This window comes from Balearica regulorum, chromosome 7 (assembly GCF_011004875.1).
Source record: "Balearica regulorum gibbericeps isolate bBalReg1 chromosome 7, bBalReg1.pri, whole genome shotgun sequence".
In the NCBI taxonomy this organism is placed as follows: Eukaryota; Metazoa; Chordata; class Aves; order Gruiformes; family Gruidae; genus Balearica; species Balearica regulorum.
Window position 1 is genome coordinate 591412 of NC_046190.1, and position 16356 is coordinate 607767.

General features: G+C 45.8%; 1 protein-coding gene across 3 annotated transcripts in view; it reads right to left on the reverse strand.

Annotated features, from left to right (window-relative positions):
* Positions 1-1967: 1967 nt before the first annotated feature.
* Positions 1968-16356, reverse strand: part of LRRC27 (leucine rich repeat containing 27) — a 31393-nt gene continuing 17004 nt past the window's right edge. For 2 of the 3 annotated variants that reach the window (XM_075757568.1, XM_075757567.1), the window contains exon 6: positions 13648-14485. In XM_075757568.1, the coding sequence (XP_075613683.1) occupies positions 14238-14485 (248 nt within the window). In that variant the 3' untranslated portion in view covers positions 13648-14237. Of the gene's footprint in view, positions 3005-13647; positions 14486-16356 lie in introns of those variants that run through there. The other variant, XM_075757569.1, reaches the window with a different exon arrangement.

The following is a 16356-nucleotide window of genomic DNA, read 5'->3' on the forward strand; positions in this document are numbered from 1 at the left end:
TGCTGTTTGTTCCCGTGACTAAAATTTCCAGCGTTTTAGGGCATGCAGGCCTGGGGGAGGCAAGAGCCGCCTGAGGTACCCCCGCCGCCGCAGGAGGACAAATGACGGGCGCATGGTGGTGGGGACGCAGAACACAGAAGGCTCGGGTAGTTCCAGGCATCTCACAGGAGCCGCTCTGCCGGGGTTCGGGCTCCGTTGCCATCGCGTCGTTTGCCCGTGCCATCCGAGGCCCCACTCTCGCTGCAGCCGCCGTCGGAGGGGGCTCACCAAGGTGGGGAAGGGGCAGCTCTGCTGCTCCCAGACATCAGCAGGGCTCCAACCCACGGTACGGACGCCCCGAGAAGGGCTCCTGCCTGCTTCCTCTCGTTCAGGAGAAGGACGCAGCCTGCACGACGGTAAAATGCAAAGAAGTGCATTCTACATTTGAAGAGTGGCTTTAAATCTAACGTTATGATTTAATGTTAAACACAGCGTTTGTGATGAAAACCCAGACTGCTATGACTAGGACATACAGGGCAAGGCCACAGATGTGTGATTCGTGAAATTAGTTAACTAGTACTACACAGTTCCTCATATTAGTAAAACTACAAATGGCTGCTCCAAACCTTAGGGACAATTTTTGAACTTTATTTTCATAGTATTTTCATAAGCCTGTAGAAGCGTGCTTGGGAGAACGTGCAGAGAGGCTGAAGGAAACACTTTACAACACTGTACCACAAATCTTCTAAAAGAGGCCAATTTTACAGCCAGTTAAAGCAGATTGATTGTCATTATGGGTTTAACATTGTCAAATGCAGTAGGGAAGACTAAGGGAGGAGGGGAGGCTTTTCTAATTCTTATGAAGTAAACATTTCATGCATTAACAATTCCAGGCAATCTGAATTTGCTGCTGGAAAAGATCTTCTGGGTTCGCATTCTGTGGGTTTGCATTCCGGGTGAGCCGGGTGGAACCTGCCTCGGGAAGGCCGAGAGACGATACTCCTGGAACGGGGGAGTCCTTTCGGTTTAGCTTGGTCTGTGGATCTTCAGCCTTGGGTTTAAAACAAACCACAAAAATACAAAATGGATATATAGACATATATAACTAAGAACAGAACGTAGTGCATATGTCTAATGGGGCAGATTTTTCCTGCTCCTGCAGCCTCCACTTGCCTACACATATGTGTAGACATACAGCAGCGAGAGCACACGCTTAAATTGCCCGGTCCGTCCGTCTTCGCTGTGCAGGCAGAAGCACGTGCTGGGATTTCCATCTCCAGTCCCACGCACATGCTAACGTTTAAGTATGTGCACACTTTAAAACAGCTGAAATGAAAACAGGGTTCTTTAATCTCATTAGTGCAAGCAGTGGCGTAGGTCAGCCTGCAGGAATAAAGAAGCTATCGATTATAAAAGGGCTGGAAGCATTAAAGCTCAGCAGATTTTGAAACTACTAAACAGTAACTACATGTACTACTAAACTTATTACTAAGTATATTTGTGAATAGTCTCAACTCAATATTGGTATGTAAAGAGACTTTTTACCAGATTAAGATTCATATTCATTCACTTAGATATTTCACAGAATTGTAGTAAACTGGAAAGTTGATGGAAATTCAGTAAAGCTCTTACAAGCCTTCATGAAAATATTCTGCTTTTTAGAAATACAACCAGAGATTTGAGAACATTATTTCTTTTGCTAGTCAGTATGTTCTGCATACTACAGTCATATTCAAAATACAGTAACCGTGGGGGTTCCAAAGTCAGGTCAGCTCATCATGCCGAGTTTATACCCCTCCTACACAAAAGCTCGCGGTGAAGTCCACGGGTAGGTCCGTGCAGGCTTTGGCTCCTGACAGCCCATTCCACATATCTTTTGCAAAACAACTTTAAAAAAATGAAACCGATTAGGCTGATCGAAGCAGACCTTCGTGCTGTTTGAAGCAGAACGCGCTCCTTTGTGCCAGCCCAGGCACCACTCAGCCATGGCAGCGGCGACGCTGGAAGTTCCTGCAATCTGGTGAATGAACTCAAGTCCTCCGATCCCAGAGTCCCCAGTCACCATCGTGATGCATTCCTTTTCGGGTGGCAATTCCCACGTTTAAAATACCGGCAGGCCATTACAGACAGAGCGGGTCCCCTGCTCTGCAGAGCTCATACCCGTGAGCGCGCAGCAGTTTGTGTGGACAGACGTGAGGTTGCAGCTGACCAGCAGACATCACCACTGAGCACCTGGGGATACTGGTTAGGGAACGGGATCTCCTAAGTAGCATCAAGCCTCTCAAACGTGTGTTTGGGAAACCAGAGCGCAGATTGCTGAGGGAAACGGTAAAGGCAACAAGCCCAACCCAAACTGCAGCCGCTGCCGCCCCGTGAGAGCACAGACACCCTTCCCGGGTGCCGTGCGTGACGTTACGGACTGTGAGGGACGCGGGTAGTCTTAGAACAGCGTCACAATTTCCTGGCAGAGGGACAGACGCTGTGCGCGATGTATGACTTGCTTGACCTGTTCTCTGCGGTAGGGAGGCTGTGCCTTCAGCACAGTAGAGCACTTTGGTTTTGAGGCCAAAAGATGCTCTGAACGAAATCAGGATTTCTTTTTTCCAAAAGTACACGTACTGTAAAGTGGTGCAAACACCGCAGAAAGAGGCCGTGAAATCCGTGGCCTTTACGTGATCAGTTCACATGGCTACAGCCACGTGCGCATTCCCAGCAGTTCTGTCCAGCGACTTCTAGGACTCCCCAGGACCTGGAGTTTTGTCATCATCATTGCCCATCTTTTATGCTTTTCTTGGGTTTTGCCTTCTGTCTTAGAATTTTGGCTTTGCTTTTGAAGCGCCGTTCATCAGCACGGAGCACTGTGCTTGCTGTGTTTCCAGAAAAAGAGAAGAGACTCACTGTCTCGGTGTCTGGGTTTGCTCTCTTCATTTCCACACGGGATGGTCCTTTTCATTTTTCTCCTCTTGCTTCCATCACTTGTGTGTGCTGTTTGACGTGCCGTTCCAGTTTCTTTTCTCTGAGGGATCTAAGGAAACATGGCAAAATTATTATTTCAGTTGCTTTATATAAATCCACCTTTCTGTTTCCAGTTTCAAGTATTTTAACACATCTCTGCCAAAAACATACATACAGACACATGGAGCAAAACGAGCAAATGCCGTGGCTTTGCCTGTGTCGATGTGCCCTTCGTGGTGTCCACACCACGTGGTGGTTCTGCACTGCTCTGTCGTACGTTGGCTCTTACACTTGCAGGGATCTCGTTAGTTGGTTAGTGAGTTATGCCAATCAGCCCCTTGCCTGGCGCCGTGCATAAGCGCGACGGTGCTCTGGGGCTGGGTCCGACTGGTGGTGCAGCAGCCCCGTTCTGGTGAGTCCTTTGCTCGGTTGCTGTCGAAGCTGGAAGACTTTCAGTGAATAGGGCAGTGGAATGAAAAAGGAGAAAAGGAGAGAGGGATGGTGTGGGAAGCTGAACGAGGTCCAAGGGAGCGAACACCGATGGGCAGTTCAGCACAAGCAGCAGGTGAAAGCAGACGCCACGCTGCAGAAGGTACGCAGCCAAAACAAGAACTTGAAGGAGCAACTGAGCTGTACCCCCTGCAAGTGGCCGAGCCGTCTACAGCATGTGCAAACGACTTTTTGACGGCCTTGCCTGCAAATTTAAAACCATGTTGGGCAGCAGAAATAGAAAAAAGAGTGCTACAGACCAGCCCTTCCCAATGCACTAGGGATATTCAGGCAGGTATGAAAGCCAATACAGAACGGGACTGAAATATCTATGACTGCTAAATAAACGTATTTACTGTACTTTACTTTTTGTGCTCATCAGACCTGTCTGGCCATAGCCGTGGTATCTGTAACCACCTCTCTTCCATAGTATGAGCTGGTATAATACAGTGTATTTTTCCTTGAAGCTGATTAAAATTTTCCTTGATTTACAGACGTGTGTTTAGTCATTATGTCCTGAGATTATCAACTAGAACATGCTCGTACAATTGGTCAACTTACAGCCTCATAGAAAGATAGACTAACTTTTAGAAGTGCAAGATGGAGCAAACCAATACATCTTGTAATCAGAAACACAAGCACAACATTTCAAGCTTTCCCCATATACGTTAAAACCAAATAGAAAAAAAACCCTGAAACGTAATTCAAATACTTGCTAAAAATAGCACCAAACATTTTACGGGCTCTTGAAAATTTGGGACATGTCCACACTCCTCCCCTCTCTTCTTTTTTTGTTTGTAGACCCTCATAAAGAAGAAGGATTTGACGTGTGTTCCAGCCCAGCTGACAGACACGAACAACCGAGACCGGTATGTGAGTTCGTGCCCAGGACGCGCCCGTCCGTCGCTTCCCATGTGCTTAGTCCATTTTGCAAAAAGGACCAGAGATTCTCGATTTCTAGTCAGCCCTCTGGCTCACGCTCTGTATTAAGATGATATAAAGATAAAACAGTTGGTTTATTATTAAAATAAATTATTACTGTAATAAAATAAGAATTGCTTTAAGAGCATGCCTGTCTTGGCATTGCATTGTACCTGAAGGAGCAGATGCATACAGCTCAGGTGCAAGTCTCGAAGCACTAGTGATTATCTTTTAAATTTTTTATTTCTTTTTAAAGTAAGCCTGGAATCGACTTGACTTTATTTCTCTTTTAATCACAGTGTTTGTTGGTGAGGGTGTGAGTTTTTTTACTTCACAGGACAGCAAACAAGAAATGAATACTTTCATACTAACAAAATCAAGTGGAAGTCGTCAATAGGGTTACGTAGGAACAGTTTATAACCTTATCTTTTTAGCACTCACCTCGTAGCTTCATCTTTCACTCTCAGCACCTTTTCTTCCCCTAGCTCAGGTGCACGGTCCGGTTTCTCAGCTCCCTCTTTCACGGTGTAGTAACTGATGTCATCCATAGCGTACGGTGCATTTTTGGTATCTGCAGCAAAACAGAATGCTCGCACATTACATGGAAACGACAGCAGCTACAAGCGGGTTCTGTATTGACAGTGCAGATGCCGTAAAGGCTGCGGCTGTGTGAGGTGACGGCCGGTGCCCAGCGCCCGCTGGGGAGATGCTGGGGTTCGGCTGCTGAGCCCCTGTCGCCCACCCGCAGGGCCGGGGTGTCTGGGCAGCAGCGACCTGCGGTGAGCACCGCTTCGGGGACGCGCTCGTAGGAAGACCCTTTCCGTATGTTCTCCTGCTTGTCACACAGCACCATTTCTGTAAGGGGTCTTAATACACAGTCCAGTAACTCAAACGTCAAAGCTGCGAGAAGGCTCGGCTTGATCGCCTCTGGTTTTTTAGTACAATGGTAACGACGCTAATGGGAGTCGCATGAGGAGTGTGCTCATGAGTTCTGCTACGGCTGTAGGGCTGAAGTCAGCGTCCTACACCTGAATGCTGCGTCTTGTACTCCTATGCTTTTATTGCCTTCAATTAAGTTGTAATAGTCACAGATGAAATGCAATATTTATTTTGTATTTACTTACAAGAGTCTTATTTCCCCAAGAACTGGGGGAAAAAAACCCGGACAGATAAAACAAATCTGTTTAAATTATTTAAATTCAGATTAATGCTGAAGCTTTACATAAACTCCTACTATAAGGTGAAAAACGTAACAATACTACTTGATGACTTCGGAAGAAAGCACGCAGACCCACGCAGCACCCACCTGCTGCGAGGGGTTGGTCACGTGCCATCCATTACGCCCTGAGCTCCTGAGGTCGCGTAAAACTCGCTGCACCAACAGCCTTCCCGAAACCCTCGACTTTGGCCTGCGTGGTTTGTTTTCCCGGACTTTTTATGCATCCATTCCAGCTAAAGGAAACCCGTACCCGCGCGGGTCGGGAGTTCAGCAGACAGCCAGAGGCCGCGGCATCTCCGCTGCGTGGCTCCCAGCACCCGGCACGGCGCGGGAAGCAGCTGGGGTGTTGGCGGAGGTGTTCGCAGTGAGGACCTGACGCGGGTGGGAAGCGAGACGTGCCAGCAGCAGTGTCTGGCCTGCAGATTTGCTTGTAGAGAACCGAGTTTCCTTCGGTGGTGTGTAATTAGTTCAGTAATCGTTATGGAGAATACGTGAATTTTATCCCTAGTAGAAGCACAGAAAGGTTTTATAAAATGTCCTAAAGATATGAAGGTGGTGGCAGGCATGACAGCACGCAAAGTTTAGGACCAAAAATACAGGGAAAAAATTGGGAAATTTACATAAATTTTTTCCAATCTAGAATCCTGTACTAACAGCAATTGTCATCGGCAACACATTCTGTCTTTCAAATTCTGTCCCATCTTACTTTTTTCCAGGTAGATATGCATTTACCTTTAATTATAGCTGACAGAGGTATTTGCTTGGCCTCACATTACCGAGGAGCAGGAAGATGACTGTCACCCCCAAGTTCAGCATCGCAGGCTTAGGAGCCCCCAGGAGACAGCTGCCCTAACGGCACGCGTTGCTGTAGCTTGTGACGAAACGCGGTTCAGTGGCGTAGAGCTGCGTCCTCAGTTATCAGAGAGGTTAAAAAGCAGCTGGTGGGGGTGAAGTTGACGGGACTGCCATCATCCCGTCGTGGGACTGCTAACCCAAACCCGCTGCCGGCCGCAGCACGGCCCATGGGGACTGCCCCAGCTGGGGGGCAGAGACCACTGAAGACGTTTCGGTGATATTTTTTCCATCTAACTGAAATATAAAGTCAATTTTGTGGAAAAGCGTCAGTCTTAAAGATGCGCTACTGAGAAAGCGTACCTGATGTATTTTCGCGTGGGCTGGCTGTGGACGCACAGCGGCAGCGCCCTGCAAGCCTGACCCGTGTCTGCAACGCAACGGATCGCCAGGGCCTGGGGAAAGGGGGCCAGGCGTGTTTTCCAATTACGTTAGCCAAATCTGGGGAGCGAAGGGAGGTGGGACAGCGGGGCCGTTTGGGACGAAAGCAGGCGTTCCAGGAGAGAGGGTGGGAGAGCCGACACCTCGTATTTGGGTGACGGAAGGGCTGCCTCCGTGTCCTCCTCCGCCCCGGTGAAACGCAGCCGGCACCCTGCCCTCGCGGGCTGCTGCCGGCGTCCTGAGCACAGGCTGCGCTGTCCCGTCGTGCCGGGGGTGTTCAGTCCCTTACAGGACACAGCCGCCGTGGGAAGCACCGGCAGACGGACTCGGCAGCCTCGCGGCGTCGCTCGTGGAAGAGCCGCGTCGAAGCCCGACCTCGGCATTCAGCCGCTCGCGTTCCCGGGCCCCTGGTCCTTAGCACCTGGTGCAGGGTTAGGGTAGGCCCTTCCTCAGCGCTCCCCGGGTAAAGCTACAGAAAAATGTTGGTTGTGTTCTGCCAGGTTGAACGCCTTTAAAAACTCAAAACTGTTCTCTGAAGGCGAATTATTTCCCAGACAAACCACCTTACCTATACTTCAAGTTAATAAATTCCCAAGGTTTTGCACTGAGAAAAATTATTGCAGTAGATTTGAAATATTTTATAGGCACTTCATTTTTCTCAGTGCAGGAGCTTGCCTCCAAACTGCTTACAATAAAATTGCCAATTATATTCTAATAGTACTGCCGTGACTATGCTTCTGTAACCACGCTACTGCAAAGAAAGTCAATCGACTAACAGGAGGAGAACGCTATAGGACAAATCCATTTCCAGAACTCCCCCCTGTGACATTATCAATTAAGGTGAAGACGGAGCAGAAGTGACATGGCATGCTCGCGTTGATGTGACACCTACACACAAATAAAAGAGTATTTACTTTTGGGAAAGTCAAGGTACGCAATGGCAACCACGAGCAACCGCTACTCACCTAGCCGTGCCTTTATCATAATCACTCAAAACTAGGATTCAAAATCCAAGACAATCCCATCATTTTAGGAAAAATATGTTAAGTTTTATTAAGTAAGGGCAGCTGCCCTGAGGTCTTTTTCCTCCCATTCCAACACGAACGATTTGAAAACTAAAATCTTTAGGGTTAAATAAAGGAATATTCTCTGTAACACTCAAGGAATACAAAAACTGCTTCTAACAAGATGATGATAGAACAAAGAAATACACTAAAAATGAGAGCAAAATTTAAAGATTGTTACTATAAAAATATGAGAACATGTGGCAAAGCTCTCATTAGTTTCAGTATTTATTAGATATGAATGTAAACTACAGTAACCCGGGAGCGCAACAGCAAGTGCATCAGTCCGTGCGCGGTCCTGTGGTGCCATCTCGTGTCAGCCGTGCACACGTGGTACCTTCCCACAGGAACACGCCAAGTCACGCAGCGTTTGTGTCCTGCCACTTTCCGCCCAGCCTTGGTTATCGTGTGTGCGTGTATCGCTGCCATCAGTGTAAGTACCTAGATATGTTCACTTTGGTTTGGTTTCTTTAAAGAGGGAAAAACTTTTACAGGAGAAATTCAAGAATTGGTTTCTGTGAGCGAACACGTTATTCTCCCCATTTATGAATGTGGGAACATGGAAGAGAAAAATGAGGAATATTTAAATGTATCACATAACAATGTACTTATTCCTTCTCCTGCCGTTCAAAATTCAATTCTGTTCTCTGCTAAGCGAATTTCTGTAGTCCTAAAACCAACCGTCAGGCTGGCCAAAACACGGACCTTTGTGCACAGAGAAAGCAGACCGCACAGCTTCCACAAGACGAGCGGAACCCCGGCAGCCGGTATCCGTCAGGAGGGTTCTCCGGGCTTCAGCAGGAATTCAGCAAGTTTTCCGTAACTAACAGTCTGCGCGGTCAGATCTGACCCCTGCTGTTCATGGCAGAAAGATGCATTTTTCTCACACAGCCTGCATCTGGTCGTGCTCCTGCTTTGAGTATCGTGGCATTACCCTCGGTGTTGAATCACGTGCACAACAAACCAGCTTCTGGAGCTGCTGCACTCACGTCACCAGCTTAAAGTGCAGAGGGAGCAGATGAGTGACCCACACTGGTTTGATCCATATACACGGAAAGGGTAATTTTACACAGGAAAGTCTGTGTAAAATTATTTAGGCATAAGTATTATCAATCCTGCCCAGCACTCAGAAGGAGCTGCTGGTGCCAGTGAAGTCGTCGGCAAATACTGCCATTTCCTTCACGATGACCTACAGGCTGCGAGGATGATGAGGGGCCTGGAGCATCTCTGGTATGAGGAAAGGCTGAGAGAGCTGGGGCTGGTTAGTCTGGAGAAGACTGAGAGGGGATCTGATCAACGCTTATCAATATCTAAAGGGTGGGTGTCTAGAGGATGGGGCCAGACTCTTCTCAGTGGTGCCCAGCGACAGGACAAGGGGCGACGGGCACAAACCGGAACACGGGAAGTTCCACCTGAACATGAGGAAAAACTTCTTCCCTCTGAGGGTGACCGAGCACTGGGACAGGCTGCCCAGAGAGGTTGTGGAGTCTCCTTCTCTGGAGAGATTCCAAACCTGCCTGGACGCCATCCTGTGCGACCTGCTCTGGGTGATCCTGCTCTGGCAGGGGGTTGGACGAGAGAATCTCCAGAGGTCCCTTCCCACCGTGACCAGTCTGGGGTTCTGTGACCCAGCTGCGAGCTGGCGCGGCACGACCCAGGGCTGGACTTTGGCTGCAGCCCCCAGCGCACACAAACTGCCCCACAGGCGCTTGTGGCACCACTGCAAACCCACTTGGCCTTTGCCTTATTTCCATGGAAGACGGGCCAAAGGCTTTATCATAGGGAGCAGCATTTCATTTGTGTATTTACTTAATTTCCAGGACAACAAAAGGCAGCAATGAATAATCACGGTCTAAGGAAATCAGGTTAAAATGTCTGGTAACTGCAACTTAGGGAACAACTCCATTGAAGATGCATGAAGTGGAATAAAATTCTGCTTGTATCGCTCTTCCAGCCATCAGTCCAAAATGTTTTAATATTGTGTCGCCCGTAGTATCATATAGAAAAAATCCATTTAAATCAAAACTTGTGTTTCGCTGAAGTACCCAGCCACGGTGTTTCACGCTGCTGCACGGCTGCTGACACAGCAGGCTGGCTGACCCATCCCGTGGCTCTGCGGGTTAAGCAAATTCTGCTGCCAGGATTCAGAAATAGCGTTTAATCGGTGGGAAACGTCACACCAGGGCGAGCAGAAAGGTGAAGAAGGGTCGTTTTGACGTGACCACGCTGCCCGGGCAGACAGCTCAACTCGCCAGTGTGAGGTGCCCACCTCTCCCTGCGACCCAGGCTCCTAACGCGGGCACCTCTGTCAGATGGGGCGCCTGCGGATCTCCTGGTTGATGAACTGCAGTACGAAAAGATGTTTCTCCAAGCACCGATGTGTTTAGTAACATTTGGCTTAGTTTCAAAAATCTGAGTTTAAAAAAAAAAAAAAAGAAAACAATAAAGAACCTAGTAAGCTGGAAGTGTGGCTGTTTTGGTTTTACTTTTAAAATACATACCAAAAGTTGTTTGGTTGTGTCAGATGTTGAATTGCGAATTTTCCTACAGTTCTAAAAAAGTGGTAATCTGTAATACAAAGGTCCTTTTTTACTGTTTGAGCACCTGGTGTTGCTAAGCAGATACTACCAAAATGTAACACTAAACCTGTACAAATCCCCTTTTTATCACTGAGGGATATAGTTCATTTTAATTTAAAACCTACTGACATTTCAGACAACTTTGGGTGTATTTCCACACTTCCAAGGTTAGAAGCAGTATGCCCAGCAACTATGAAACCGAGATGAAAGAATTCTTCACAGCAAGAGAAAAACTCTCGCAGCATTTCAAGTTCCTTCAGCGATGCTCTCTGCCTGCCTTACTCAGTGGCTGTGTTACAGTTCCTTTTCACACCAGAGCACTGGAAAAATCGTCTGTGTTCATCTTCAGCAGCTCATCTTTGGCAATACTGTATGCAAGAAATGAGAATCTAATGGCGAAACTAACGGGATAATTTTTTTTGATTCTTGTTTTAATGTTTGTTCCTTTGGGAAAAAAACCTTTCCAGGCCCTTTGTGTACACTCAGCAAGAACCTCGGGAGTGAGGTCCCCTCCTTTCGCCTGCCAGCCTTTACAAATTCCTGGAGGAACCAGAAAATCCAGCCGACTTCAAATTCAGCTTGGCAGAGGCAACATCTCATATTGGAGGCGTTCAATAATTTAAAAAGCCATATTTCAACATACGCACTTCTGTTTTAACGCCTCCAACTAGCCTGATTATTGGAGCCACTACAGATTTTGCAGAGCAGCGTGAAGGATCTGGCGACTCCTACACCGCACGTGGGGCTGCAGCACTGCGCGCAGGAGCCACCGTCCCCACGGGTAGCTGAGAAAGGGTCTGCAAAGCCATTGCCAAAGTGCGGGCATTTAAAGCCCTGGGTTTTCTTTTGAAGTTTTCAATGTAAATATATGGGCTAACAAGAAAACAAATCAAAGGGTAGCATTAATGGATTGTTGTTTGCTGTTTTCCGTTACATCCCGTATCTGCATTCGCAGGTGAAAATCTAAACGTTTCTTTTTTTTTTCTTTCATCAACTTTTCTCGGCTGCGCTGTTCCTGAAGCATTTCTTCATTGCTGAAAAAGTTAATTTATATCAAACTTTCAAAGCCATACTTTAAGAGGTGAATGTTACTGCTCTCATTCGCATGCTTAGCCATGTACAGCCGAACAATATACGGTATTTATTAGACACACCGATTCCCAACAAAGAGAAACAAAATACCAGGGGCCTCTTCATGAAACCTTAACTGAGCAGAGGCCGAGGAGCTCTGCAAAGACCCACCCTCACCTCCCCGCTCGGGGGAGGCAGGCAGCAGCACGGGGCAGGACACGGATGCAAACAAAAGCCAAGCGGAGTGACTGAGCTGCTCGGAGGACTGCTAACAACCGACGCCGTTCATCTTTGGCCTGTCGCTCAAACTTGCTAAGTTCAGGTACTGAGTAAATTTGAGAGAACCCAAAGGAGAAGTAGGCAGTTGTACCACAAAAAGTGCTGCTGGATGACGTAATCTGACGCGTCACATTTTGTTGTTCATCAATAAAGGTCTCATTAAGTGATAGCTACTCTGACTCGGGATGTCCACGGTGATTCTCCAGCTCGTCTTGTTTCAGCCCGAGGTTTCAGGCTACTTCTCCTTGCACATAAACACAGCAATCCTCTTCCTTCATTTCCACTGCCTCTTTAAAAACGCTTGCCAACTATAACACCACCTAATAAATTAATACTTTAGTAAGCAAAAAGGTATCAAGATGATACAAGTTAGGCCTAACGTTCAGTCTCATTTCTTGGGTCTAGTCTGTAATAAGTGGATTGAGTTCTGAGCAGCAGTCCCCATGTATGCGTATAGTGGGAAAATACAAGTTCTTCAGCAAAATCTGTTCAGTACACGGACTTTTTATACCCTAGATCTATCACACTTTAATGTCACATGCAGAGTTTGCCCTCTAGCTGTAGCCTGCTGTCAGCAAAGATAAAGTCAGATTTAAGTTTTCGTGGAACGTAACACATGAAGCATGATTAACGGAAAAGGATTTGGGTTTTGCTCAATCGGAATGGGAATTCATGGAATTCCATGGCTGAGTTGGTAAGAAGCGTGGCAAGTCACCTTTCTTGTTGCCCCAGAGCATCGTATTTTGTAAAGAAAAGCACTCTTTACATTTCCACTTGTAGTGCAAAATATTTGAAATAACTTCTTTCCTTAGAGTAAACTAGGCAATCTGTTAAGATAAGTAACAACTTCTAAAAGACAATGACATTGTAATACTTGCTTTTTCCTTTGTTTGAATAAAGCTTGTTCCTCTTTCAGCCCCTTTTCTGCTACCGATCTGCACTCTTCAGCTCACTTTACCTGAATTTTCCTATCATAGGATAGAAACTCAAGAAATTTGTTTCTCCATGTAGACATCCTCCATTTAAAATGATATTGTTCGTTAAATTCTACATAGAAAACGAAGCACGTTTAAGGACAGTGATGAACACACCCTAAATGCCATTTTTATCTACTAGTGATCCTGCATGCGAGCAGTCTGTTTTATTTCAATGTAAGTATTAGAACATTTCAAGTGACAAACCACGTTTAAGCAATTTACCAAATGAATGACTTCACCCACCCCACTGCAAGCCCAAGGCTGTCTTGCGAGGAGACAACCCCAAGCACAAACCATGAATTCTGCAAGGCTTCTTCCGTCCTGTTCGTACTTCATCCCGAAAGCCGCAGAGGTGAGCCCGCCGACGTGGAACGCTGCGCGACACCGCGGGACGTCGGGAGCAGGGAGAGGCAGGGCACCGCACGGGTGAGAGCTGGCGCTGAGCACGCCGAGGGAGGACGGCCACCGCCAGGTTCTCGCCGCGCCGGCAACGCCGCGGGCCTGACAGTGAGCGCAGGATGCGCAGGGCAGTCAGTGAACCCCCAGATCCCCAAATCCCCGGCCACGGAGGTTCCCCATCCCTCCCGCCCAGCTGCGCGCCGGCTTTTCCCTACTGACTTTTCTGGGAGTGAGGCAAACACGACAGGGCGAGGAGGGAAAGAAAATGCACAGAAGGTATAAAAATCCCTTTCCTGTTTTTGTTTGAAATGTGAAACCTAATCAAATGGTCAGTATTTAAAAAATCATTCTGCTCTAGTTTACTGAAAACTAGTGTCAAGAAATAATTTTTAAATAACAGTAAAAACGTTCAGGAATATTAGGGGAAAATCATTGATATCACGGTAAATATTGACAAAAAATAAAATTAAGATGATTCCCAGTGTGTTTATTCTTTCCTTTACACAAAAAGGTACTTCCCTTTTTCTGAAAGGATTCACCAACAAATTCTCCCAAATAGGGTTCACATTATTTGCATATTGGGAAATGTGACACATAAAGCATTTATTAAATGCTTTGTATGCAAATGTAAAGGAATTTAACATATATTCTTGTATTTATACATAGTTATTTATCACATTGCATATCCTAGAAATGATCGATTATGTTACCTGCAGGATTCTACAGTCCTTTGTTATTCTGTATTATAAAATTCTATTGTTTTTCAGTAGAATGAATCGGGATATTCAAAGGCACAATTATCAAAATAGGAATAAAAAAGGAAGTAAATGAGAAAATATAAGAGATTGGTAGTGGGTTTTAATGTTGGAGAAAAAATATTTAAAATAATAGAAAATATAAAAGTTGCTTTGTATTCTACATACTTATGTCAAAAATAGTGTTTATTCATCAAATACATATTTGACAATGAGTACAATGATGAATATTAAACTGCTTGTGTACTTCCCGGTGGAAACGCAGAGTTTCCCAGCACTTGCAAGATCCCTATCACACACCGCTGCGGGAATCTTAGTCACCTGCCAAGACTAGCTGACTCGGGGTAGAGCTCTTCCCTCTTCCTCTGCTTTTTCCCTGCTTCAGTAAAATCTTGGGTTGCACCTACACATTCGTCAGCAAGAAATTCTTCTTTTTCTTTTTTTATAATGTCTTCTTTCAGCTTTTGAAATCTTCGCTTTTCCTCTTCATTAGGGCATTCATCTGACAAATCCAAACCGCATTGCAACAGGTCGCTTAAGTTTAGCTTTTCAACAGGTGGCATTTCTATTGGAATTAAAGGGAGATTACTGTAATCCTAAGTATCAATTCAAGTAATTGTTTTTTCAGCAAAACACAGCGTTTAGATAGTGTTGGTCAATCGATCTAACAGAAGTGAGATTTGTTGGTCTATTGTTCTTTTAATACATACTTTATTCTCAAAGATTTTTGACAGGTTTAAAGCAATCTGTGTTCTGGAGGAAACCAACAGTCTATTGATGAACGTGAGCAGAACAGAGGCTTCCTTTCGATTGATAATTTATGATGTATCTCATAATTTGGTAAACTCTTCGCCCAGCTTTTTTCAATTCCAGCATGCAGAAGCCAATTCAATTTACAATCATTTTTGTGAAGTGCTTAACACCTCTGATTACACCGAGTGTAGGAGCCACATGTGCTCTGCACCCTGCAGAAACCACGTTCTCAGCGCAGCATCCACAGTGAGTGTCACTGAAAAGTCCCTCGCTGCCTTTGCCATGGGCACGCGCGACCCCCGGAGCCCGGCTCCGTGCCACCGCCGGAGCCCCTGCCTCCTTCAGGGCTGACCCAAGAGCCGTGCAACTAAATGGAGAGTCTACCACAGACGGCAGCAAGGTTTAAATATTGCTGTGCCAAATATACTGTATAAACAACAGGGAATTCTGCAGCAGAGTAGGACATGAAAGCAGATAATCTCAGCTGTGTACTGGGATCTCTGAGGAAAAAAATAGGAAACTAAGACTCACATAATGCATGTACATATAAGGATTGAGTTAAGGCTGTATATACCCTAACTTCTTCTCTCACTTCATTTTTCCGCAGCATTTATAGCCTGCCAATATAGATTTGGGTATAAATAAGTATTACATGAACTGTGTATGACTGAATTAAAGATAGGGTTCTCTGCATGATGAATAGGAGTTAAAAATATGTTCTGTGTATCAGAGGAAGTAAAAAGGCAAAGCAAACAGATACAATAATCATTAACATACTACAAGTACCCAAATGCAATCTGTGAGTCAAAACAGGAAAGATCTTTTAATATAATCAACTTAAATAGGTAACGCAATGTCACGACGACAACCAAAGGACTGACGAAAGCTTTAGCACACCTTGCATTTCATCCCAACTGGCATCTCAGGTTCAACAAATTTAGCATTATCCCAGATTACACCTTCATAGGTATTAATCTTCACACACAACTGAACTTACTCGGTGATCTTTCACATTTACATGACGATGATTAACTCTAGGATCTATCTACGCTGCCCTCCAAAGCGTGACTTTTCCTTACCGGTATCTGTGGTTTGTGCACATAAGCTGCCAGGGTACCCACAGAAGTGCCAGGCTCAGCGGTACCCGACCACCCCAGAATTCATCCACCTTTTCGGGTGCTGTGTATCCTAGATCTTCGCTGCCCCAACAGCAACCACAACCGCTAAATATTTCGCAGCTCACCTGTGACTCTGGTGGTGAGAGCTCCTAAGAGACACAGCGGTTTGTTCTATACAAACTACAGACTCGGAAGGTTCCCTGAATCCTACAGAAGAAACACACTGGATTTCATCTCCCTCTTCTCCTCACATTTTAGAGAAAAAGTGTTATTCCAAGGTACATTCTGTTATCCTCTCTGCATGAAGTATGTATATACTACTTCTTACACACTGCTCTCATCCAACATGAACAGATGGGCCATGTGGGAGGGAGCAAAAAACTCCTGCATATTACAGAAGGTTCCCAAACTTCATGTGCATGCCCACAGATTCTAAATATTAAGGCCCATGGGATTATTTTTCTCTAAACATACCACTACCTAAACTAACATTAAACATGATAACATAATTAAGTTACGATGCTGTCCCAGAGCATAATTTATAACTGTTTTGTCATCATTCTAA